This window comes from Scyliorhinus torazame, chromosome 20, assembly GCF_047496885.1.
Source record: "Scyliorhinus torazame isolate Kashiwa2021f chromosome 20, sScyTor2.1, whole genome shotgun sequence".
NCBI lineage: Eukaryota > Metazoa > Chordata > Chondrichthyes > Carcharhiniformes > Scyliorhinidae > Scyliorhinus > Scyliorhinus torazame.
This window is the reverse complement of record NC_092726.1, coordinates 26,734,062-26,760,955: the sequence shown is the minus strand read 5'-3', so window position 1 is coordinate 26,760,955 and position 26,894 is coordinate 26,734,062. Positions and strand designations below refer to the sequence as shown.

Genomic DNA, 26,894 nt, shown 5'->3' with positions numbered 1-26,894 from the left:
CGGGCCATCTCCCGCCCCCTCGCTCTGAATGGCGGCCGCGGCTCGGGATTGACAGGCGCTTCCGCCAATGACGTGCCAGGATTACTGGCACACCTCCTGGCCTGATTGACGGCCGCGGTCGGGTGGGGCCCGAGGGGGTTGACGATTGACAGGAGCCTCGACCAATGGTGTCCCTCCGAGCCGACAGCGCCCACCCCCCCCCCCCCTCCCGTCCCCGAGCCAGCCGACCTGTCCCCTGCTCCGAGTGACATCAGCGCCCAGAGAGCTGCTGATTGACAGACACTTCGACCAGTAGGATCCCTCCCTTCCGCCTGTCTCCAGGAGCCAATCGGCCCGCCCCTACTCGGCAAGTGACATCATCAGAGCACGGGAGATGGACAGACGGCTCGACCAAGAGAAGCCCCTCCCATCCGTCAGACCCGCCCCTAGCTTGATTGTAGGCTGCGACTGATCCAATCGGCGCCCGCCAGGGGCGGGTATTGGGGGATTGACAGGCGCCCCGACCAATCCGAGGACGGGCGCGACCTGATTGACATGGAGCGGACCAATGGGAGCACGGAGCCCGCCGGTGGCCTCCGCCCTCCGAGGGTATAAAATGCCCCCAAACACAACAACAACAGTGTCCGTGGCATCTGGCGGAGGGAGTGGCTATTTTCCCTATCAAGTAGGTGGGGTATTTCACACCGCGGCGAATAGCGCTAAAGGTCGACTAACGGGATGTTTTTATTCTAAAATAAGGCTGAGGTTTATTAGTCAAATGCCTGTCAGATATTACAAGGGCTTTGTGGGGAGCGGGGCACTCAAAATGGCCACCCACTCCAATATAGCCACCCACTCCAATATAGCCACCCATTCCAACATGGCCATCCATTCCAATATGGCCACCCATTCCATTATGGCCACCCATTCCATTATGGCCATCCATTCCAATATGGCCAACCACTTCAATATAGCCACCCATTCCAATATGGCCACCCATTCCAACATGGCCATCCATTCCAATATGGCCACCCATTCCAATATGGCCACCCATTCCATTATGGCCACCCATTCCAACATGGCCACCCATTCCAATATGGCCACCCATTCCATTATGGCCACCCATTCCATTATGGCCATCCATTCCAATATGGCCACCCATTTCAAAATGGCCACCCACTCCAATACAGCCACCCACTCCAATATAGCCACCCATTCCAATATGGCCATCCATTCCATTATGGCCACCCATTCCAATATGGCCACCCATTTCATTATGGCCACCCATTCCAATATGGCCATCCATTCCAATATGGCCACCCATTTCAAAATGGCCACCCACTCCAATATAGCCACCCACTCCAATATAGCCACCCACTCCAATATAGCCACCCACTCCAATATGGCCACCCATTCCATTATGGCCACCCATTCCAATATGGCCACCCATTCCATTATGGCCACCCATTCCAATATAGCCACCCATTCCAATATGGCCACCCATTCCAATATAGCCACCCATTCCAATATGGCCACCCATTCCATTATGGCCACCCATTCCAATATGGCCACCCATTCCAATATGGCCACCCATTCCATTTTGGCCACCCACTCCAATATGGCCACCCATTCCAATATGGCCACCCATTCCAATATGGCCACCAGGTTGGCAGCTTCCAGAATGTTCTCTCTGCAGTTAAGCAAGCAGCGGAGGGTTAGCCAGCTTCCAGACCCCCTGGCGCCCGCCCGTAACCTTTCATTCTCTTTCCTTTTCAAAGGTGTTTTATTCCCGACCTGTTCAACGTAGCGACGTCCGACGGAGTGCTTCCCGTTCCCTCCCCCACCGCGCCGCGTCGAACGGCTCCTCCAATGTAGCCGAGAGAGGCCCTCCACCGTACCTCGAAGACCTCCTCACACCCCTCCCCGCCGAAGATACGAGCACGGTTCGCCAAACCCCCTCCCACAACTCTTGCACCCGCCCGCTACCCCCAGAAAAAATCCACTCACCCGGCCACAACTTAATTCTTTGACATTTCTCGACAGGAATTTGTATTCCTAGAACTGTAGGATTCCGACAGTGCAGAAGGAGGCCATTCGCCCCATTGAGTCTGCACAGACCCTCTGAGAGAGCATCCTACCTCGCCGACACCCATACCCCATAAACCCAGTAACCCCCACCTAACCTTTTACAGTAAGGGTCAATTTAGCACGGCCAATCCTCCTAACCTGCATATCTTTGGACTGTGGGAGGAAACCGGAGCACCCGGAGGAAACACACAGGGAGAACGTGCAAAGTCCACACGGACAGTGACCCAAGGCCAGAATTGAACCCGGGTCCCTGCTGCTGTGAGACAGCCATGCTTGCCACTGTGCACCATTTACCCTCTGTTGATTTTTTTTTTGTTGGTCTTGTTGCGCAAAATCTAAGAGTAGAGGGTCTAAGTTTCTGAGCTCAATTCGCCATTAAACTTGAGCTTCAATTCCTTGGCCATGCCTTTAGCCTTCCATATAAGTATATATTGAGTGGGTGGTCAGAATGCATCTTCAAAAGCGGAGAACCAGGTATGAGCTTGAGGCGAGCAAATTTAAAATAAAAATCAGAGGCTGACTGCAAATTAGACTGGAGGGATGAAAGAAAAGGAAGGAAAAGTGACATGCGTGTCAAAGAAACGTGTTAGAAAAAGGCTGTGTGTAATGGAGCCTAGCAGATGGACATAGCAGAATTCTGCTTCAGGGCATTTGGGCCATTGCCAGGAATGATCAAATCCTCTGTCGCTATATTGCAGTATCCTGATAATGGTTATCAGAGCGAATTAAGCTCAAAAGTAATAAAATAAACTATCAGGACAGGGGTATAGGGGATGCACACGATAAGCTCACAGGTAATGATATTAAAGTGATATTAATTAATCATTCGCCAGGGTTTGATCAGAGATCCCTAACATGACAGTGGAATGAAACGGAAAGGATATAACCACGAGGAACAAAAGGAAACATGTTAAGCATCAGAGCCCATTTGTTTGCTGAAGTGCCTTTATAAAACACATGGGGAAAATAAAATCTATCGGGAGCCACAAGATGAAAATTCAGCCTTCCTAAACCACACGCATGGCAAATTGTCAAGTGTGTCTCCTGGCGTGGACAGTTTGCATATATTATAAAAAGAGTACCTGTTTCGAATTTAGGAATCGGTTGAAAATCAAAATGAAAGTCGATTTTTTAAATACATTTTTAAAAATAAATTTACCCAATCTTTTTGTCCAACTACCCCAATTGGGGTAGCACGGTAGCATTGTGGATAGCACAATTGCTTCACAGCTCCAGGGTTCCAGGTTCGATTCCGGCTTGGGTCACTGTCTGTGCGGAGTCTGCACGTTCTCCCCGTGTGTGCGTGGGTTTCCTCCGGGTGCTCCGGTTTCCTCCCACAGTCCAAAGATGTGCGGGTTAGGTGGATTGGCTGTGATAAATTGCCCTTAGTGTCCAAAATTGCCCTTAGTGTTGGGTGGGGTTACTGGGTTATGGGGATAGGGTGGAGGTGTTGACCTTGGGTAGGGTGCTCTTTCCAAGAGCCGGTGCAGACTCGATGGGCCGAATGGCCTCCTTCTGCACTGTAAATTCTATGATTAAGACGCAATTTAGCGTGGCCAATCCACCTACCCTGCACATCTTTTTGGGTTGTGTGGGGTGAGACCCACGCAGACATGGGGAGAATGTGCAAACTCCACACGGACAGTGACCCGGGGCCGGGATCGAACTCGGATCCTCAGCGTCATGCTAATCACTGCTCCACCGTGACGCCCTATGGCATAATGCTTTTTGTTTTAAATTTAGAGTACTCAATTCTTTTTTTTCCAATTAAGTGGCAATTTAGTGTGGCCAATCCACCTAACCTGCACATCTTTGGGTGAAACCCACGCAGACATGGGGAGAATGTGCAAACTCCACACGGACAGTGACCCAGGGCCGGGATTCGAACCAGGGACCTCAGCGCCGCAGTCCCAGTGCTAACCACTGAGCCACATGCCGCCCCCGACATAATGCTTTTAATGGCTGAATTCAGCTTTCACATAAATTGCAACAAGCAGTCGAGCCATGCCAGAAAGTTAATGAATTTGAGTATGTTGATATAGTTCTCTGTAACAATGGGCTGGATTTTCAAAGCAGGGCAGGAACCCGACCCCTCACCTACCCTGAGGGGGGGGGGGGAGAGTGAACATCCAGGGGTCATGATCTTCATCGGTACCAATGATATAGGTAAAAAGAGCAACGCGACCCTGCAGTCTGAATATTGGAAACTAGGGTGGCGCAGTGGTTAGCACTGTTGCCTCACAGCGCTGAGGATCCGGGTTCAATCCCGGCCCCGGGCCATTGTCCGTGTGGAGTTTGCACCTCCCCGTGTCTGCGTGGGTCTCACCCACGAGCGCGGTAGAAAATTAGCAGGCAGGACCTGAGAAGAAATAACCTCTGGATTACTCCCGATACCATAGGCAAATGAATATAGAAATAGGAGGACAGAGTAGACGAATGAGAGATTGAACAGCAGAGCGAGCCTCTGTGGGAGATGAGACCTGTACAAGCTGGACAGGATGTTTCCTATTTCCTTCTGGGGCCAACTGCCTGTGCAACTGGGATGGTCTAAAGTAACTTGACAGGGTGTGCGAACCAGGAGGTAACACTAGACAGGGATGCCATGGTGCAAATAGTATTGACAGAGGCAGATAGCTGGACCTGGGTCATGGGAATGGGGTAGGCCGTGTGTCAGGAGGGAAACTGTTCAGGCACAGTGATCATCACCGTACCATAAGCCTTGGGTTGGCTATTGAAAATGACACGGAGGAAATCAAAATAAGAGTAATGAATGGGGGGGGGGGGGGGAAACCAGCTTCGACGGGTTAAAAATGGGATCTGACCCAATTAAAATGTGATCAAAGAATAGCGGGCAAAACTGTAATTGTACAATGGGCTGTCTTCAGAAAGGGATGATTCAAGTGAAGTGGAGTTCACTTCAGGAAGGATAAGGCAAACGAGGCCCCGAAATAGCGATTAAGTTGAGGTGGAGAAAGTGTGCTTACGACAGATGTCAGGTGGATAATACGATTGAAAACCAGGCGAAATATTAAAGGTTCAGAGGGAATTGAAAAAAGCAATTGGGAGACGAGACTGGCAGCTAACATAAAAGGGGATCCAAAAGTTTTTGAGGCACATACATGGTAAAACAAAGAACAATACAGCACAGGAACAGGCCCTTCGGTCCTCCAAGCCTGTACTGGTCATCGTACCAACCTTGGCCAAAACCCTCAGCACTTCCTAGCGCTGTATCTCTGTATACCCGTCCTATCCATGTATTTATCGAGATGCCTTTTGAACGCCTCCCCTGGCAACGCGTTCCAGGCACTCACCACCCTCTGCGTAAAAGACCTGCCTCGCAGACACAGGGAGAACTTGCAGACTCTGCACAGGCAGGGACCCAAGCCGAGAATCAAACCCGGGTCCCTGGCGCTGTGAAGCAGCAGTGCTAACCACTATGCAACCCTGCCGCCTGAGGAAGATTAAAGTCCTAACACTGTGAGGCAGTAGTGCTGCCTAGGGGGCCACTCTTTCCATCCTGATTTTCAGTGCATGTTGTAGCACCTCAGAACAGCTGTTGGCTCGGGGGGGGGGGGGGGGGGCGGCACGGTGGCGCAGTGGTTAGCACTGCTGCCTCACGACGCCGAGGTCCCGGGTTCGATCCTGGCCCCGGGTCACTGCCCGTGTGGAGTTTGCACATTCTCCCCGTGTCTGCGTGGGTCTCATCCTCACGACCCAAAGATGTGCAGGGTAGGTGGATTGGCCACGCTAAATTGCTCCTTAATTGGAAAAAAAGAATTGGGTACTCTAAATTTAAAAAAAACATTGCCTCGAGCAGGAATTTAATTATGCCCTTCTGATAATGCCGCTTCTCTGACAAACACACACACATATATTCTGAGGTGGCTTTTAATAGAAATGTTTTGCCGTCGTGAGCAAAAATCCTTTCTAAGTAACAGCCCACATTATCAAGGCGGATTCAAAAACCACTGCTTTTGACTAAAGCTGTCTTGGTCTGTGGTATCTCCTCTGGGAGAAAAACCTTTACTGATTTATCCTGACCTCACCAGTAAATAAGGAGGATTCTTTCTCTCCTTGCACCCCCACCCCCTCCCCAAAACAACGAGGATGATGATGGTGCCAGCGGAAAGGCTTTCTTGCAAAATTCCACATCTGCATATACCTGAAGCCCTCCTCACTCTGTAGCCCCCCCCACCCCTTCCAAACGTGCGAATGTCCCCTCCAGAAACGGATCCTTCATCACTTTTCCTCCCATTCCCGGAACCTCACAAGCGCCCTGCCTGGCTCCAACCCGTGATCCTCTCTCATTGGCATCACCCTCGATCCTGCCGCCAACTTGTAGTGCTGTCGGCATTGCCCCAAAATCGTCAGCGTGGCTACCACTACCGGATTCCCTGAAAAACTCTCCGGGATGGACGGTAGCGGCGCCGTTGCCAGTGCTCGCAGCCCCGACCCCTTTGCAGGACCCCGCCTCCATCCGCACCCACAGAGCCTCTGTCTCCAGCCCTGCACCTTCTCTGCGTTCACTGCCCAGTAACAATGCAACACGTTCGGACGGCCAAGCCCCCCAGACTCCCTCCCCCTTTGGAGCACCGCCTTCCTTACCCTCGCCACCTCCCCTGCCCACACAAATGATGAGACCAGCCTATCTACCCCTCGAAAGAATGCCTTTGGTAAATAGACACTGGAATGGAAACAAAAACCGTGGTAAAACATTCACCTGGCCAGCCAGCGACAGAGAGAGACTATCCCACCTCCCTAGATCCTCCTTCACTTTCCCCACCAGGCTTGAGCAATTTAGCTTACGGAGCCGTGCCCGTACCCAGTCCTGCGCTACCTGCAACCACCTGACTCGAGTTGCCGACACCCAAAATGGCAGCCCCCTCCAATTCCGCCCCTTCACTCGAAGGGGACACGACAAAATGCTCACTCCTCCCCAAATTCAATTTATACCCCGAAAACACCCCAAATTTCCCTCGCAACCCTATTATGTCCCTCACAGATAGGTCCGGGTCCAAAATGTGCAGCAAAAAAAATCATCTGCGTACAGAGATACCCTGTGCTCCACCCCCACCCCACTATTCCCCTCCATAAAGCCTGAATCCCTCAGCATAATAGCCAAGGGCTCAATTGTCAGCATAATAATAATCTTTTTATTGTCACAAGTAGGCTTACATTAACACTGCAATGAAGTTATGGTGAAAATCCCCTAGTTGCCACATTTTGGCGCCTGTTCGGGTACACAGAGAGAGAATTCAGAATTCTCAGCTGGTACGGGAATTGAACCCGCGCTGCTGGCCTTGTTCTGCATCTCAAACCAGCTGTCTAGCCCACCGAGCTAGCCAGCCCTCTGGGGGCAAATGTCTCATTCCAGGAATAGCGGGAAGTTCTCCGACTGCATGTCATTCATCCGCACACGAGTTGTCGGATCCTTGTATCGCAATTTTACCCAAGCCACAAACTTAGGCCCAATTCCAAACTTCTCCAGTACCACCGCAAACCCTAATCCACTCCACTCTGTCGAACGCCTTCTCCGCATCCAACGCCGCCGCCACCTCTAACTCCCTCCCGTGCCGGAGAAAGCTCCACATTCCGCAGCCGTCGCACACTCGACAACAACTGCCTGCCCTTGACGAACCCCGTCTGATCCTCCCCACCACCTGAGGAAGACACTCCTCCAGCCTCACCGCCAACACCTTCGCCAGTACCTTGACATCCACATTCAGTAGAGAAATGGGCCTGTACGACGCACACTGCACCTGGTCCTTAACCTTTTTGAGTAAAAATGAAATGGATGCCTGCCTCATTGTCTCTGGCAGCCCCCCTTTTACCATCGCATCCTCAAACTTTTCCACCATCAGCATCGGCAACTTATCCTCAGAGTGGATAGTCAGAGACTTTTTCCCAGGGTAGAGAGGTCAATTACTAGGGGGCATAGGTTTGAGGGGCAAGGTTTCGAGGAGATGTACGAGGCAAGTTTTTTACGCAGAGGGTAGTGGGTGCCTGGAATGCGCTGCCGGAGGAGATGTTGGAAGCAGGAACAATAGTGACATTTAAGGGGCATCTTGACAAATACATGAATAGGATGGGAATAGAGGGATACAGACCCCGGAAGTGCTGAAGATTTTAGTTTAGTCGGGCAGCATGGTCGGCGCGGGCTTGGAGGGCCGAAGGGCCGGTTCCTGTGCTGTACCTTTCTATGTTCTATGTATCTAGTCTGACGCTAATATGCGTTCTCGAGATCTAGCCAAGGCCTTGGAGACCTCGGGCGAGCGCTGTTAACAGCACCGGTCTCCACAACGGGGACGAGACAGAATGGCCCTCATGGGAGTCTCCCAGAGGATTGGAGGCATGCCCTCTGGGCTCTGCAGGTGCCCATTCGGGTAGACCACGCCCAATATATTTCCTTAAATAAGGCGACCAAAACAGCTCACAGAACCTGAAACTCCAGAACAAATTTCAATTTTATTAATGCAAGGACATACAGACAAGAAATGTTCCACCTTTATTCTGAAAACAAAAAAATCACATTATTATTCCACTTCAGGTTTGATACATGGTGCAGATATTTAACCGACTCCAAAGATTTTGACATTCCACGCACAATTCGGCAAACCCAGATTCGAACGGTAACACCAGGGACGACTTCCAAAGACATTTCAATCTGGAGATGTTTTCTGAGATTCAATGGAAAAGTGTATTTCGGATTCCACCCCCCGGCCCGTGGCTCAATGGTGTGCAACCAAGCCACGTGGAACAGAATATTCCAGGTCTTAATTCCTGCTCTGGACACAGTTATCTAATCTGTGAAACCACCGGGCTATTACAGAAGTAAAGATCCCAGGCCAGAGAGGAAGAAATGTAGCAGCTGCCATTCCTTTTTAAAAAAATAAATTTTAGAGCATCTAATTCATTTTTTCCAATTAAGGGGCAATTTAGCGCGGCCAATCCACCTACCCTGCACATCTTTGGGTTGTGGGGGTGAGACCCACGCAGACACGGGGAGAATGTGCAAACTCCACACGGACAGTGACCCAGAGCTGGGATCGAACCTGGGACCTCGGCGCCGTGAGACAGCAGTGCTAACCCACTGCGCCGCCAGAGGCAGCAGTGCTGACCCACGGTGCTGCCCAACATCTGGAATTCCTGTCACTCCTCGATCTACTACCTCCGACCTCTTGCTGAAGGCATGTATGCGGCTCCTGGCTGAATTTGGGACCAAAAACCGGGCCACGTGGATGTATAGCCCATCGGGACTCGCTTTGAAGTCTCGTGCATTAAGAACGGTCGCTTTGGAAAAGACTTGTACCCGGGAGGAAGTCCCACATTTCCCCCCCCCCCCCAAAAAAAAACAAGGAAGACAAAAACGGAACTAAAAACCCTTTCGAATTGAACGCAGAATTGGGGCTGAAATCTGCAAAATAAAGACTTTACCAGCCCACTTCGTCTGGTGCTGAAGCATTTGGAATATGTATTGACACAGCAACAGTACATCAGAACAGAGACTATGACAGGTCACTATATACAGTGTGAAGCAGGGTCATGCAAATAAGACAGAATTGTTTTGGTACTAAAAACAGAATTGTCTCAAACTTTCCATAGATAATTTAGTCTAATATTTTAAAGCACTCCAAACGTAACATGAGCAGTGTAATAAAAGAGGAACATTCATATGTATATATATATATAAAAAAATAATTTTCCCAAAATCAGACGGTTTACTGGCACTTGTAAAGAAATTATTTCCTTCCAAAGCATTATTCTATTGAAAATACCAAAGGATTTTTATCTGCACACAGCATTTGGTATATGTTCTACAGCAAGTCACATATTGGAACCATGTCCAGCACAAGCATTTATTTCTCTGTGGTCACTCCCAGACAGGAATTATGGATATTTTATGCGTTTTATTGACCAGTTATAATATGAAGAAATAATAATCTTTATTGTCACAAGTAGGCTTGCATTAACACTGCAATGAAGTTAATGTGAAAAGCCCCTAGTCGCCACACTCCGGCGCCTGTTCGGGTACACCGAGGGAGAATTCAGAATGTCCAATTCAGCTAACAGCACGTCTTTCGGCACTTGTGGGAGGAAACCGGAGCAAACCCACGCAGACACGGGGGAGAACGTGCGGACTTCGCACAGACGGTGACCCAAGCCGGGGATCGAACCTGGGACCCTGGCTCTGTGAAGTAACAGTGCTAACCCCTGTGCTGCCGTGATTGCGCAACGATACGCAGTGACAGACCAATTACGGAAACAACTGTCTGTTTTGTTGACGATTACCAGCCACAGAACCATTGATGAGGGGTTTGCTACGTCAGTGTTGGTTTTACGCTTCTTTCGTAATAACGGACACACCTTGAAACAGAAGATTAATCGTGAATGGAGCCAGCAAGCAAGCTGAATAGAATCCACATCGGTTATTTAGCTGACGGAAGACAACGTGGAAAACCCAACAGGAAACATCACTGGGCCCTTCGAGAAACAAAGTTATATTTGAGGTGGTCGGAGGTGGGACAGCTACTCAGGAGATGGATGGTGGTTCTGTTCTGGGTCCAGTTCTGTACATTGTATGTCAATAATTTGGATCTAGACCCGAAACCTGTTTGGTGTCCAAATTTGCAGGAAAATAGGAGGCATAGTAAATAGCCGAGGACCGTAAGAAGATACGAAAACAGAATTGGCAGTTAAAATTCAGTGTCAAGTGTACACTTTGGCTTTAAATCAGAAGTAATCATTATAGTTTGAATGGAGAAAAGCTGGATGAGGAGGAGGAACAGAGGGTTTTGCAAATTTAAGTTCACAAAACATCAAAAGCGTTGAAACATCGAGTGATGTTTCCTCAAACATCGTCCGAGGATCCTGGGATTATATTCATTGGAGTTTAGGAGGTTGAGGGGAGATCTAATAGAAACTTACAAGATAATGAATGGCTTAAATAGGGTGGATGTAGGGAAGTTGTTTCCATTAGCAGGGGAGACTAGGACCCGGGGGCACAGCCTTAGAATAAAAGGGAGTCACTTTAGAACAGAGATGAGGAGAAATGTCTTCAGCCAGAGAGTGGTGGGTCTGTGGAATTCATTGCCACAGAGGGCGGTGGAGGCCGGGACGTTGAGTGTCTTTAAGGCAGAAGTTGATAAATTCTTGATTTCTCGAGGAATCAAGGGCTATGGAGAGAGAGCGGGTAAATGGAGTTGAAATCAGCCATGATTGAATGGTGGAGTGGACTCGATGGGCCGAATGGCCTTACTTCCACTCCTATGTCTTATGGTCTTATGAATAAGGCCATTCAATGAAGCTGACCGTCCACTGGATTTTATGGCAAATTCTAAATTGAACCACCGGGTAAGTTACGAATACTGCTGATCGGATACTGAAGGAAATCACAGTCTTGGCCCCCAGCACAATGAAGATAGAAAGCCACCTGAGAGGGAGTATTCAGTGTGGGTCGGAGGCGACATCTTGGGCTTCTAATATAAAAGCTGAGACGTACACATAGTGAGACAACATTTGGAGTATTGTGTGCCGTTTTAATCACCGCCCTATCAGAAAGGGTGCAGAGAGGGTGGCACAGTGGTTAGCACTGCTGCCGACGGCGCTGAAGAACTGGGTTTGAGTCCCGGCCCCGGGTCACTGTCCGTGTGGAGTTTGCACGTTATCCCTCGTGTCTGTGTGGGTTTCGCCCCCACAACCCAAAGATGTGCGGGGTAGGCGGATTGGCCACGCTAAATTGCCCCTTAATTGGAAAAAATAATTGGGTACTCTAAATCTATATATAAAAAAAGAAAGGATGTAAAGACAACAAAAGGTACCGTGCAGATTAACTAGGATGCTGGCTAGTATGCGAAAACGCAAATACAAGGTGGATAGAGGAGATTGAACATAGAACATACAGTGCAGGAGGCCATTCAGCCCATCAAGTCTGCACCGACCCACTTAAGCCCTCACTTCCACCCTATCCCCGTAACCCAATAACCCCTCCAAATCTCTTTTGGACACTAAGGGCAATTTAGCATGGTCAATCCACCTAACCTTCACACCTTTGGACAGTGGGAGGAAACTGGAGCACCCGGAGGAAACCCACGCAGACACGGGGGAGAACGGGCAGACTCCGCACAGACAGTGACCCAGCGGGGAATTGAACCTGGGACCATGGCGCTGTGAAGCCACAATGCTAGCCACTGTGCTACCGTAGGGGATGAAGGGGCGACTATTGATAGCGATGTTTAAAATTCTACTGGAATTTGAGGGCAGATTTCCACTAGTAGAGCTGTTTAGACCATACATGATACTAAATGTCAGAGAAAAGGACAACTTGTTTTTACATTTCTGAGGATTGAGAAGGCAGTGGAAGGTACTACTGGAGTTAGTGAATGAAGCAAAGTCCTTATCAAATCCCAGAATAGGCTTGCTAGGTGGTTGAAGGAGACGAGAATGTAGGGATTATGAGGTGGGGGCAGGAATTGGGATAGTACTGGAATACTGCTGGAATAGAAAATAGGTTGGCAACATTGAACGATCTATTCCTGTGTCTGTGTAATTCCACACGCAAGGAAATACAGGTACAGCTTGACTCGCATGAGAACTTCCAAAATGATACAGATGGGCCTCTGATATAGAATCATAGAATTTACAGTGCAGAAGGAGGCCATTCGGCCCATCGAGTCTGCACGGGTCCTTGGAAAGAGCACCCTCCCCAAGCCCACACCTCCACCCTATCCCCATAACCCAGTAATCCCACCCAACACTAAGGGCAATTTATCACGGCCAATTCACCTAACCTGCACATCTTTGGAATGTGGGAGGAAACCGGAGCACCCGGAGGAAACCCACGCACACACGGGGAGGATGTGCAGACTCCGCACAGACAGTGACCCAAGCCGGGAATCGAACTTGGGACCCTGGAGCTGTGAAGCAATTGTGCTAACCACTGTGCTACCGTGCTGCCCTAACCAGAATACAATATCAATATTGTATTTCCGTGCCTGAAAAGGTACTCAAAGTAAGGTTGAAATGCTAATGAAATTACTAAATTTCCTGGACTAATTTCACTTTGTGCCAATCACTGAGCTGTAAGATATTTATTAGAAGACACTATCTTCAACTTCATTGTGTCTGATGAATTCACCTAAATTCTCGGCGGGAAATTGGGGCCCAACATGGAGAGGCTAAAACCCGTTAGGCCCATTACTTTTCTGTACTCGTTGTGCCAAAAGTAAATGGGGGAAATATGGCAGAAGTGACCTGTACTCTGTTTTTACGAAGCGTGTTCATTGCGATACAGCCGGTCTCTTCAATGACCTTAACTGAAATGATGTGGAGATGCCGGCGTTGGACTGGGGTGAGCATAGTAAGAAGTCTTTCAACACCAGGTTAAAGTCCAACAAGTTTATTGGAATCACCAGCTTTCGGAGCACAGCTCCTTCATCAGGTGAGTGATGAAGGAGCTACGCTCCGAAAACTAGTGATTCCAAATAAACCTGATTTGCCTGGAGATGCCGGCGTTGGACTGGGGTGAGCACAGTAAGAAGTCTTACAACACCAGGTTAAAGTCCAACAGGTTTGCACTGCTCCTTCCTCCAGTGAATCTACCAAATAAACCTGTTGGACTTTAACCTGGTGTTGTAAAGACTTCTTACTTAACCGAAATAACATTTGACAATACTCAAAGGTTCGGATACGTGGGGGGAAAACATGTCTTTTTGTTGCTGTCATTGAACAGATTTTTGAACCGTTTCGAAACTGAGATTGGGGTGAAGAGTCAAGGGCCACCATACAGCAAAAGTGGGAGAGCAAAAGGCTTGGAGCTTTTCGGAGCTAGAAAGGAAAGAGGGAGGGAAGGAATTCCAGTTTGTGCTCCTGGGAAAGAATCAGTTAGAAGAGACAGCATAAGAAGTTGATTTTGACAGTAGTGATGTTAAGGAGGAAAAGTATTATTCCTCTTGCTGTCTTGATCTGGGCAATGCTTTCCCTTTATATTATTCCATATTTGTTGGGTCTGGTTAGAACATTACTACATAGAACATACAGTGCAGGAGGCCATTCGGCCCATCGAGCCTGTTGAAATATTGACCTATTCCAGGTGAGATTGCACATCATTTCCTGAGCAAGAGGAGAGCGATCAGGTCCCCACCTGCATCACATTATTCACAACTAGGACATTTGAGATAAGAATCTAGTGGCTCTAACCCTAATGATGCACTCCAAAGCAGCTTCTGCAATGCACTCGAATGGTCAAATTCCATCCTCTCTCCAAACCCTTCCTGTTCTCCTCACGTTTGGTGACATGTGATTGACAACTCCTTACGAGTGAGCAGGGCTGGGCCTGACCTGTCCTGTCGGTTGTAGTTAGCTCCAGAGATAGGTCAGAAATGAGCCTGCACTTCAGGTCAAATCTAAAATACTCTTGCCAAGACCAGCTAGCTTAAAAAGGGAGGAAACCGTTTGTAGTTATTTGCTTGGCACGTGTTACACCCAGAGCTGTATGCACGGATTTGCAGTGACGCTCATTACAAATTGTTAGTTCCTAGAATTTACAGTGCAGAAGGAGGCCATTTGGCCAATCGAGTCTGCACCGGCTCTTGGAAAGAGCACCCTCCTTAAGCCCATGCCTCCACCCTATCCCAGTAACCTCACCAAACCTTTTTTAAACACCTAAGGAGCAATTTAGCATGGCCAATCCACCTGACCTGCACATCTTTGGACTTGTGGGAGGAAACCGGAGAACCCGGAAGAAACCCACGCAGACACGGGGGAGAACGTGCAGACTCCTCACAGACAGTGACCCAAGCCGAGAATCGACCCTGGAGCCGTGAAGCAACTGTGCTGACCACTGTGCTACCCTCAGTTATCATAATTAAGACGTTGCACTTAAAAGGCCCGATCGTATAATCAACAATAGTCATTTCCAAGTCTAATCTTCCGTTATACTATTCCAATGTACGAATCCTGATTCTTCTTTTGTTGGCAAACTGATGGACTGACCAATTTACTCATTTTCTGGGAGCTAGTGGCTAAGGGCGATGGATGCTCTTTGTGTGGGTTTCAGGAAAGCATTTGGAGAATGGCTCCAGTAACACAGATTCACAAGCTGCGACCACTGGATAGGTGGCAAATCATTCAGCTGAATGGAGGAGTCACTGAGAGATGGATGGATGGATGGCAAAGAGTGACGCGCATGTTCCCTACTCTACCCCCTCCCGTTTCCCACCTCTGTACTTCCTTAATAATAATCTTTATTGTCACAAGTAAGCTTACATTAACACTGCAATGAAGTTACTGTGAAATGCCCCTAGTCGCCACATTCCGGCGCTTGTTCGGGTACACGGAGAGAGAATTCAGAATGTCCAATTCACCGAACAGCAGTTTTGGGACTTGAGGGGAAACCCACGCAGACACGGGGAGAGTGTGCAGACTCCGCAGACAGTGACCCAAGCCGGGAATCGAACCTGGGACCCTGGAACTGTGAAACAACTGTGCTAACCATTGTGCTGCCGTGCTTAAAGCCTGTTACGTCCCATAACATTTTACACTTCTGACAAAAGGTCATCAACCTTAAATGCGAACTCTGATTCTCTTGCTGCCTGACATGCTGAGTACTCATTTTCTCTTTTTGTTTATTGCATACACAGCGTCGCCAGAGTCCACTTCAACATGCAGGAAACGTCTTGGTGGAGGAAGTCCAAAGAAGAATAATTCCTGAACTTAAGAGACGTGAGTAAAGAAAAGACTGCCTGCTCTGGATTGTCACTGAAATGGAGAACTTACGAGAGTCAGGAAAGGTCTTCCGTTTAGGAATATGATGCGAATTAACTTTAACACCATATGGAAAATGTAGGCCTTTAAGGAAGAGGACAATATGATTGTGAACTAAACGTGCAGTACAGCAGAACATTTGGGAAAGGCAGACAGAAACAATTGCAATAAGGCAACGGTTGGGGAATTTTTATTTTTTGTTTTAAATTTAGAGTACCCAATTCATTTTTTTTCCAATGAAGGGGCAATTTAGCGTGGCCAATCCACCTACCCCGCACATCTTTGGGTTGTGGGGGGCGAAACCCACGCAAAAAACGGGGAGAATGTGCAAACTCCACACGGACTGTTGACCCAGAGCCGGGACCGAACCTGGGACCTCGGCGCCGTGCTAACCACTGCGCCACCGTGTCACCCTCAACGGTTGGGTAATTTGAATGAATAGGGCAATCAGTACCAGCTCTGCTGTCCAAAACATTGGTAGGAGCTGTGTCCATTAATGTTTGGTTATCAATCAACCCTGCAAACCAAACAGAAGTTAAAGAGCTTCCCGGGGCACGTACGGGGGGCGTAATGCACTTTTTCTGTGCATTAGACAAACGTACGGGACAAATTGAGAGAAACACTCCCAATATCTCAATTGATACGCTGCACAAAGACTTCAGTCTGACTCATGCCACGGGTTACTATTGTTACATTTCCCAAGTGCATTTTGTTTTGGTAACACACTGTAGGAGGGATGGGCTCAACAAGGAGATAAGACCTGCATGTAGAAACAGGCAGACAAACATAAGCACATACGGTTAATCAGCAGTGATGCTGAAATCCCAGAAGTCAGGCCTATCTTTAACTCTTGCCGGGTTTGTATGGAGCAGAAATTGCTGAATGTTTCTTTGAAAGGGCTGGATTTAAAAGTAGAATTCAGCACTTCTTGTGACTCGCTCACGAAAGGTTGGCATCGCTGGCAAAGCCAGCAATTGTCGCCCATCCCTAACTGCCATAAGTGGCTTGCTAGGCAATTTCAGAGGGCAGTTAAGAGTCACCCACGTTACCGTGGGTCTGGAGATAACGGGTAGGCCAGACCGGGTAAAGACGGCAGATTTCCTAAAATGAACCAGTGGCGGGATTCTCCGACCCCCCGCCGGGTCGGGGGCTGGCGTGAATCCCGCCCCTGCCGGTTGCCGAATTCTCCGGCACCGGATATTCGGCGGGGGCAGGAATCGCGCTGCGCCGGTTGGCGGGTCCCCCCCCCCGGCGATTCTCCGGCCCGTAATGGGCCGAAGTCCCGCCGCTGTCAACCCACGCCAGCCGGCGTGGATTGAACCGCCTTTGGGACGGTGGGACACGGCGGGCTCCGGGGTCCTGGGGGGGAGGGGGGGGGGTGTCGCGCGGGGCGATCTGGCCCCGGGGGGGTGCCCCCACGGTGGCCTGGCCCGCGATCGGGGCCCACCGATCCGCGGGCGGGCCTGTGCCGTGGGGGCACTCTTTTCCTTCCGCCTTCGCCACGGTCTTCACTATGGCGGAGGCAGAAGAGACCCCCTCCACTGCGCATGCACGGGGATGCCGTGAGCGGCCGCTGATGCTCCCGCGCATGCACCGCTTGGCAAAGTCAGTTTTGCGCCAGCTGGAGGGGCACCAAAGGCCTTTCCCGCCAGCTGGCGGGACGGAAATCAGTCTGGCGCGGGCCTAGCCCCTCAAGGCGAGGGCTCGGCCCCTCTAGTTGCGGAGAATTCCGCACCTTTTGGGGCGGCGTGATGCCGGACTGATTTGCACCGTTTTTGGCGCTGGCCGGCGGACATCGCGCCGATATCGGAGAATCCCGCCCCTGATGTCTCTTTACGACAACCAATGATCAGTTTATGGTCACCATCACCGAGATTAATTTTCAATTCCAGATTTAATAATTGAGCCTATCGCCAGCCATGGTAGAATGGCCCTGAAGCAGCAAACTGGGCCTGCAAGTTATTAGTCCAGTGACACTGCCGCTATCCACCATCCCCCCAATGCTGGTTAGAATGGGAGTATGAAGCTTCAGCATCTTGACAATGGATTCTGCAAGATGCGCCCTGGACTATTAGGTCCAGTCCCAGTTATTTGTAGCACAATGTGATGAGGGCATTATGGAATCTCGATATCAAGGGTGGCACGGGGGCGCAGTGGCTAGCACTGCTGTCTCACGGCGGCGAGGACCCGGGATCGATCCCAGTCCCGGGTCACTGTCCATGTGGAGTTTGCACATTCTCCCCGTGTCTGAAACGAAAGAGAAAATGCTGGAAAAATCTCAGCAGGTCTGGCAGCATCTGATGGGAGAGAAAAGAGCTAACGTTTCGAGTCCGATGACTCCCCATGTCTGTGTCACAAGGGCTAAATTTAGGAACGGTTTGCATATACCTTAGGTACAGGAGATTAAAAGATCTAACTAAGCCGCTTTAAATGATTAAAGGATTTCATAGATCTACGATAGATCTGGTAGCGGTGTCCAGAACAGGGGGTCTTTGGTAGACTCTTCTCAGGTGATGTCACAAAAGGTGGTGGAAATCTGGAACCTTCTCCATTTTGTTTGAGAAGTCAGAGTCTTCAACAGGCGCCCTGATGTCCAAATTATACTGGGTAAGCAGGCGCTCAGATCCAGGTTTGCTGCATGACTTCTACACATTAATTCATAAACGTAGCTGGCAAGCACAACTAGAAAACTAGCTGAGAGGGAAAGAAGGCTAGAGATGAAGTTATCTCCGACAGTGACCCAAGCCGGGAATCGAACCTGGGACCTGGCGCTGTGAAGCAACAGTGCTATGCACACTTCATTGCCTTCTCCGCTGTTTGGAGCTATTTAAATCCACTTCTGCCCCGTTGCATGCCTGGCTGTTACACAGTGTAAACGCCCCTACATCTCTTTCCTGGCTACTAAACTCATTTGTCACATCTTTGTGGAAATTGTATATTTGTACCGATTTGCTTCCTCTCTATGTTATGCTCAGACCTGTAAAAAGAGCACTCTCGGCTGCCTCAGCTATGTTGAGGACAATCTATCCAGACACTTGAAGCACCCTCTGCGTATTTTCTTTCTTGCCAGTCTATTCATTTTGGATCCAATTTAATATATTTAAAAGCAGCAATCCAGCCCCTTCATATCCTGGGACTGAAGTCGAAGCAAGGCTTTCAGTGAGCAGCACAGATGATTGGATTAAAATTTACGTTCCCCTCTCGAAACAATCGTTTGAAAATGTTTAAAAAGAAGTTGTAGAAATTAAGCGAAGGACAATGAGCTTTTAGTACTGCCTCACAAGATTTCAATACATCCTGGGAAAATGCCAGCAAAGGAGGTAGGTGCGATAAACGTTACACCCAAACCTCCACACTGTCGATTTACGCGTCTGAGCCATCTTAAATAGTTGAGGGACACCTTAGAAAGAACTGATGGAGCCCAACGGAACTGATGAATCAGATCCCCCCCCAAAACAAGTGACCTGCATGTACAGAAACTGAGGGCAAAGATGATTTTGGGTAATGGTTGTATTTCGAACCATCTCTCTCTCACCCCAAGGTGCACGTTTGAAATTGTTGTCGATTGTTTTGCCAGAGGTCGTACAGCCATCCTCTTTCCGTGGCGCTTTTAGGGGGCAGGGGAAAAGGAAGAAAGTAGATTTTTGGTGCTCATGGACTTGGTACAAAAGCTATAGCTCGTAGAACAGTATTGGTGTGTCCAGATAAGTCTCCATTAAGATCAGGGAATGCTCTGTTTCAAATATACAAAAAAAAACAAGAATGGACAGGAGGGAGGACATCAAAATGGAATAATAACACAGTATTCTGTCATTTAATCACCTCTGTACTCCTTTTATATTACAATGATACAATGTCCAACATCTTTACTCACAGGTTGTGAAATGTAGGCAGTGATAATGTTCCATTTTACAGTGTAAAGGAAGAGATGTCTTTCCTCTGTGCTGTAGTCTTCCTACATTGCACCCTTTTAGAATCTTGTGCTTTTTTGTTTTAGTGACGATCATGATTTTTTTTCTCCCCCCCCCCCCTGCGTTCCAGACAATAATCCCGAAGTCAGTGTTCAGTTTTCTCTACGCAGGTGGAACTGGAGAGACCCAGGAAAGCCGCTGTACTCGAGACGGAGGTTTTTCCAAGTTCCCTTTTGTTTCTCTGCTCCCTCCCTGTACGAGCGAGGCATTTGATTCCCAGGATGTCACAGTCCTCACTTCAACAGTGAATGTGGGGACTAATCCTCAAACACCACCGAGTTGAATTTATATTTTAAAAAAAACGTTTGCAATCAGTGGCCCAGAGCCAATCGCTGCGTTGAAGTAGTTCTCATCTTTCTGCTGGTTAACGCCTTGAAATCCAGACAAGATTTGTGGCATTAGTAGAAAAACGATTACTTTGCTGATTTTCTGGACAGTCGTCGGGTAGTTAAGAGAATTCCTGGCATCTGCGTAGCTTGTCAAACTTTCCAATCTGCTCCATGATATTTAGAGCACTTTAAAGGTGCGAGATGACATGTTACAATGGGAGTCTGGGAGAATCTCTCATCAGTACGGTCCACACAGACACACACACATCTCTCTGCAAATCGGTTTTCACTGCCGACAATGCAAGATGGAGCGAGGGATATTGTGGTGGTGTCTGTCACCCATTGTGTGTGTGTGTGTGTGTGTGTGTGTGTTTTTTTTTAAAAAAGGGGAAGAATATCAGTTGTTCTCGAACAAGGAGAGAAGATCATCATTGCTGTTGTTTGGCATGTCTGCAGGCCCGAGGTAAGACAGCAGTTCATCTGGGTTTGTGATCTCCGGGAGAAGCTAGGACACAAAAGAACAATTCGGATTTTATTCTTTTCTGACATAATTCACTGAATTTGAAAATATTTAAAATCACTCGGCTGAAAGAAAATAACTAAATAAATTCTAGCCTCATGCCCGGCAATTTACTGCGCTGCAGAGAACAATAATGACCATCATTCCACACGAGTAAAGGACATGATTGGAATCTTTTTTCCCTTATGTTCTGCAACTTATTGGCCCAAATGATACTTCTTGTGACTGGTTGTTTCCTCTAACTTGACACCAATGGCTCTAATTTTTAGGTCGTGCTTCTTTGTTCTGGTTTTGACACCAAAAAACAGTTTCTCTATATCTTATCAACTTTTTCGCATTAATTACCGTACCTCCAAATATTCTGTCCCTCAGGAAATACAAGCCTACTTGGCCCACTTCAAAGATGATTCCTTGAGGTATTGCAGTGCAGAAGGAGAACGTTCGGCCCATCGAGACTGCACCGACCCCCTGAAAGAGCACCCTACCCAGGCCCACTCACCCGCCCTATCCTCACAACCACACCTAACCTGCACATCTTTGGACACTAAGGGACAATTTAGCGTGGCCAATCCACCGAACCTGCACATCTTTGGACTGTGGGAGGAAGCCCACGCACACACGGGGAGAACGTGCAAACTCCACAGACAATCACCCGAGGCTGGAATTGAACCTGGGTCCCTGGCGCTGTGATGCAGCAGTGCTAACCACTGTGCCGCCCCGGTGGCCAGTATTCCTGTCACCTGAATGGTCCTATTCACTTAAAAGAAGCTGACAGCATACGATCAAGGAGGAGGCCATTCAGCCCATCGAGCCTTCTCTGCCATTTAATAGGAGTGTGTCTGATCTGAAAGTAACCTCAAATATACATGCTGCCGACTCCCGCTAACCTGTAACCTTCCCTTGCTTACCAAGAACCTTACATCTCGGCCTTAAACATACTCCCGCTAACCTGTAACCTTCCCTTGCTTACCAAGAACCTCACTCAAAGTCTCTGCCGTTGCAGCCTTATCAGGAAGACTCCACTGTATGATTAGATCTCGGTTTTAAATGGGTGACCCTTTATTTTTAAACACCGATACCTAGTTCTAGATTCGTCCACATGCACCCTGTCAAGACCCCTCAGAATTGTATACGTTTCAAACAATTTGCCTCTTACTCTTCCAAAGTTCCCTCTTAACTCAACCCGCCCTTTCCAGGTACGAGTCTGGCAAAGCTATGAACCGCTTCCAGCGCATTTGCAGCTTTCCTTCAACAAGAGAGGGTTAAAAACCAAAAAAGGTGCCGCTCTTACTTCCAGAGAAGGTTCTGGAACGTCCGCTGCTCCTTGGCCGCTTGCCTGGCCTTCCATGACGGAGGATGGGTTGAAGGACAATTCACCGTGGGAATGGGCTCCAGCGCCTGCCTGCTGCAGTTGCCGTGGGTGCTGGGAGGGGCTCCTGTGGTGCAGTGACTGCCCGGGTTGGGTGCCAAGGTGAGGGCCGTGGACTTCTTGCTGGAGGGCAGTGTGCGATTGATCCATTGGTCCAGAGTGAGGAATCTACAGGCAAGGGATAAAAACAGAATAGGATCCAATAATAGGAAAACCATCAACACGTCAACCTTTTCTCGGCATACAGACATATATATTAGTCATCGACATACTTCAACATTCCATCGTCCTTGGCATTATAAACCCCATAGCTAAAGCTCTCATTACACTTCTGTTTCTCCGAGGAAGTATGCCCACGGTGACATTCGGTGGGATAATATTTGGTTCTGCTGGGACAGGGTTACTGTCAGGCTCACCTGTTTAATAAGTCTGACCTGGCTGACAGAGGCGTACAGTACAGAAGAGGCCATTCGGCCCATTGAGTCTGCACCGACAACCCTACACTAATCCCACTTCCCAGCACTTGGCCTTGAATATTCTAACATGTCAAGTGCTCATCCACATACTTTTTAATGGCCGTGTGGTTTCCCACCTCTACCACCCTCCCAGGCTGGGCATTCCAGATTCCCACCACCCTCTGGGTGAAAAGGTTTTTCCTCAAATCCCCTCGGAATCTCCTGCCCCTTACCTTAAATCTGTGCCCCCTGGTTATTGACCCTCCGCTAAGGGGGAAAGTTCCTCCCTATCCACCCTATCTGTGTCCCTCATAATGTTGTCCACCTCAATCAGGTCCCCCCTCAGCCTTCTCTGCTCCAAGGAAAACAACCCCAGCCTAACCAGCCTCTCTTCATAGCTGAAACGCTCCAGCCCAGGCAACATCCTGGTGAATCTCCTCTGCACCCTCTCTAGTGCAACCACATCCTTCCTATAGTGAGGTGACCAGAACGGTGCACACAACTGTACTGTAGAGGTGCACCTTGTTCAGTGTATTCAGCCCGAGAGGGAAGGAAAACAAGCCACCTTGTTAACTTCAGTACGTTCCAAACTCCCTCTGGCTCAGTCTCCTCTCTCCAGTGGTATTTTGTGAAAGATATCAGAGGCCTAATTCCCCCAAACAGGGAGAGATTTCCGCCAGGAGCACTGGCCAGGAAGTCTCTCAATATTCCAACCAGTGCTCCCGGCAACCTCTGCCCCTTGCCCTTTTGGGGTCGCAATGCCAGTTTTGGAACATGACACGGGAGGGTGGCACAGTGGTTAGCACTGCTGCCTCCCAGCGCCAGAGCCCCCGGTTTGATTCATCCCTTGGGTCACTGCCTGTGCGGGGTCTGCACGTTCTCCCCGTGTCTGCGTGGGTTTCCTCCGGGTGCTCCGGTTTCCTCCCACAGTCCAAAGATGTGCAGGTTAGGTGGATTGGCCATGCTAAATTGCCCTTAGTGTTCAAAATTGCCCCTTAGTGTCCAGGTTAGGTTACGGGGATAGGGTGGGGGCATGGGCCTAGGTAGGGTGCTCTTTTGGGGAGCCAGTACACTCAATGGGCCAAATGGCCTCCTTCTGTAACGTAGAGATTCGCTGGTCAGGTTCCAATTAATCTTGCACATTATTGAATGTTGATAAAGAAAAATGTTTGACGACCATTCCAGAGTGGGTGATTGAGGGGACTGAATTGTGCAGCGAGTTCGACAGAAGACTTGCACGCTGGAATCAAACATAGCCATAAATGCAACTTAATTTCTTTGCTCTGGAATTCCATAGCATCCCTACAGTGTAGGAGGCCATTCAGCCCATCAAATTCATTTAATTTAGTGTTGAAGAGTTGGAAAATTCAAGTAAGAAAGTGGGACTCTTGGTGCTCTTGGAAAGAGCACCCTACTCAAGGTGCACACCTCAACCCTATCCCCATAACCCAGTAACCCCACCCAACACTAAGGGCAATTTTGGACACTAAGAGCAATTTATCATGGCCAATCCACCTAACCTGCACATCTTTGGACTGTGGGAGGAAACCGGAGCACCCGGAGGAAACCCACGCACACACGGGGAGGATGTGCAGACTCCACACAGACAGTGACCCAAGCCGGAATCGAACCTGGGACCCTGGAGCTGTGAAGCGATTGCGCTATCCACAAGGCTACCGTGCTGACCCAAGCCGGAATCGAACCTGGGATCCTGGCGCTGTGAGGCAGCACTGCTAACCACTGTGCACAATATGCCGCTGTGAATAAAACCAACTCTGACTGGTGTAGGGGTTCGATGGGCAGGTCTGCTTCGCATGGACCCCCCCCCCCCTCCCCCCTCCCCCCCAAAAAAATCTGATTTTGCATTAACCTGACCAACTCGTTCTGATCATAATGTGATGATATTAATACCAGAAAAGCTCTCGCGGTGCTTTCCTTCCAAGATTAGATCTAAAGAAGGAAACTGCAACCCAACCCGTTGTAACCGATCCCACACCTAACCTCATAATGCTGACTCTGCTGTCTGCAATGGGAAACATTCACTTCATCACCAAGACACTATTCAGCAACGCGCGAAAGATTTACGGTTTAAAAAAAAAAAAACGTGTTTGTTGGCCCGGTAAGCTCGGGGCACACTGCCTGTTAATTGTGGAGGTGCAATTCAAGATCAGATCACAGAAAGCCAGCTGGGGAACGGCAGAACCCAGACTACAGATCCTTGACAACACCATAAATCAAAATGTTCAGTTTGAGTTTCCGCTCCTGGCTGCAGGCAACTTACTGATGTCACGGGCTTGAAAACCGGCTGGAGAAAGTGGAAGAAAGACTGGATTTTAATGAGACGCTGTTTGGGGTATATTATTATATGTTGCATGTACTCTTGTGGGTGGTAACAAACGCACCGGGGGCTGATGGGACTACAGCAAGGTGAGTCTCTCCAGGGCAAGGATGGCATGCTGTAGTGGAGGGGGGTGGGGGAAGAGAAGGGGGCTCAGAGTTGGACGGTGCAGGGGAGAGGCGGTCATAGAATTTACAGTGCCGAAGGAGGCCATTCGTCCCATCGAGTCTACACCGGCCCCTGAAAGGTCACCCTACCTAAGCCCACACCTCCACCCCATCCCCACAACCCCACCCAACGTCTGGATACTAAGGGGCAATTTAGCGTGACCAATCCACCTAATCCGTACACCCTTGGACTGTGGGAGGAAACCGGAGCACCCGGATCCCCACGCAGACACGGGGAGAACTCCGCACAGACAGTGACCCAAGCTGGTGCCAATTTTGCCTCCCTCCCAACCGCCCCACAGCCACGCTGCCTCTAGGGTCTGCCCAATACAGCCCAGTCCAGTGAAAACAAGACCGGTTCAGTGCTGACCTACAGTGTATCCAAGTGCAAAAGATTCTGCTACTGTTACTGCTCCTCGACCCTCTGTCAAAATGCCAGCTGCAGTTTCTGGTGAATGAGGAGGTGTCAGATACAGCTGGAACAGGCAGTGGAAAGCAACAAATGAGACACAAATGTCGCAAGCTCAGTTTTCCTCGGAATCCTTCTGATTTCCTTTCCCTCGGATGTGGTGAACGGGACGGGGCCAGGATCCATGGGTTGTCCCTCAGTGCCCTCGAGGTCAGGGGCCTGAGCGATTCCTGTCCCATTCCAAGTCACACAGCCCGGGTGGACTGGACCTAGATAGCAAGCTGATGTTTGACACCCCTGCTCTCAAAAACATGGGTAAAGTCCTCAGTCAAAGGGGCAGCGCAGACCCGATGGGCTGAATGGCCTCCTTCTGAACTGTCGGGATTCTATGAAATGGAGCTGACCTCCCAAAATCAGATGAGGTAGGCATAGTAATGGTTAATAATGTGCCACGTGGCTAGCACTGCTGCCTCACGGTGCCGAGGTCCCAGGTTCGATCCCGGCTCTGGGTCACTGTCCGTGTGGAGTTTGCACATTCTCCCAGTGTCTGCGTGGGTTTCACCCCCACAGCCCAAAGATGTGCAGGGTAGGTGGATTGGCCACGCTAAATTGCCCCCTAATTGGGAAAAATGAATTGGGTACTCAATTAATTTAATAAATAAGTAAATAAATAATGTGTCACTTGAATAATGGCCGATTGGATTGGATTTGTACCGAGGTATAGTGAAAAGTATTTTTCTGCGGGCAGCTCAACAGATCATTAAGTACATGGAAAGAAAAGGGAATAAAAGAAAATACATAATGGGGCAACACAAGGTACACAATGTAACTCCGTAAGCATCGGGTGAAGCATACAGGGTGTAGTGTTAATCAGGTCAGTCCATAAGAGACTCATTCAGGAGTCTGGTGACAGCGGGGAAGAAGCTGTTTTTGAGTCTATTCGTGCGTGTTCTCAGACTTCTGTATCTCCTGTCCGATGGAAGAAGTTGGAAGAGTGAGTAAGCCTGGTGGGAGGGGTCTTTGATTATGCTGCCTGCTTTCCCCAGGCAGCGGGAGGTGTAGATGGAGTCAGTGGATGGGAGGCAGGTTCGTGTGATGGACCGGGCGGTGTTCACGACTCTCTGAAGTTTCTTGCGGTCCTGGGCCGAGCAGTTGCCAGACCAGGCTGTGATGCAGCCCGATAGGATGCTTTCTATGGTGCATCTGTAAAAGCTGGTCAGAGTTAATGTGGACATGCCGAATTTCCTTAGTTTCCTGAGGAAATATAGGCGCTGTTGTGCTTTCTTGGTGGTAGGGTTGACGTGGGTGGACCAGGACAGATTTTTGGTGATGTGCACCCCAAGGAATTTGAAACTGCTAACCATCTCCACCTCGGCCCCGTTGATGCTGACAGGGGTGTGTACAGTACTTTGCTTCCTGAAGTCAATGACCAGTTTTTCTGGCATTGAGGAAGAGATTGTTGTCGCTGCACCACTCCACTAGGTTCTCTATCTCCCTCCTGTATTCGG

General features: G+C 49.2%; 1 protein-coding gene across 1 annotated transcript in view; it reads right to left on the bottom strand.

The window, feature by feature from the left end:
* Positions 1-8,513: 8,513 nt before the first annotated feature.
* Positions 8,514-26,894, bottom strand: part of LOC140397014 (zinc finger MIZ domain-containing protein 1-like) — a 251,326-nt gene continuing 232,945 nt past the window's right edge. Inside the window, 2 exon segments of the mRNA XM_072486046.1 lie at positions 8,514-20,633; positions 21,940-22,185. Coding sequence (XP_072342147.1) covers positions 20,526-20,633; positions 21,940-22,185 — 354 coding nt within the window. The 3' untranslated portion in view covers positions 8,514-20,525.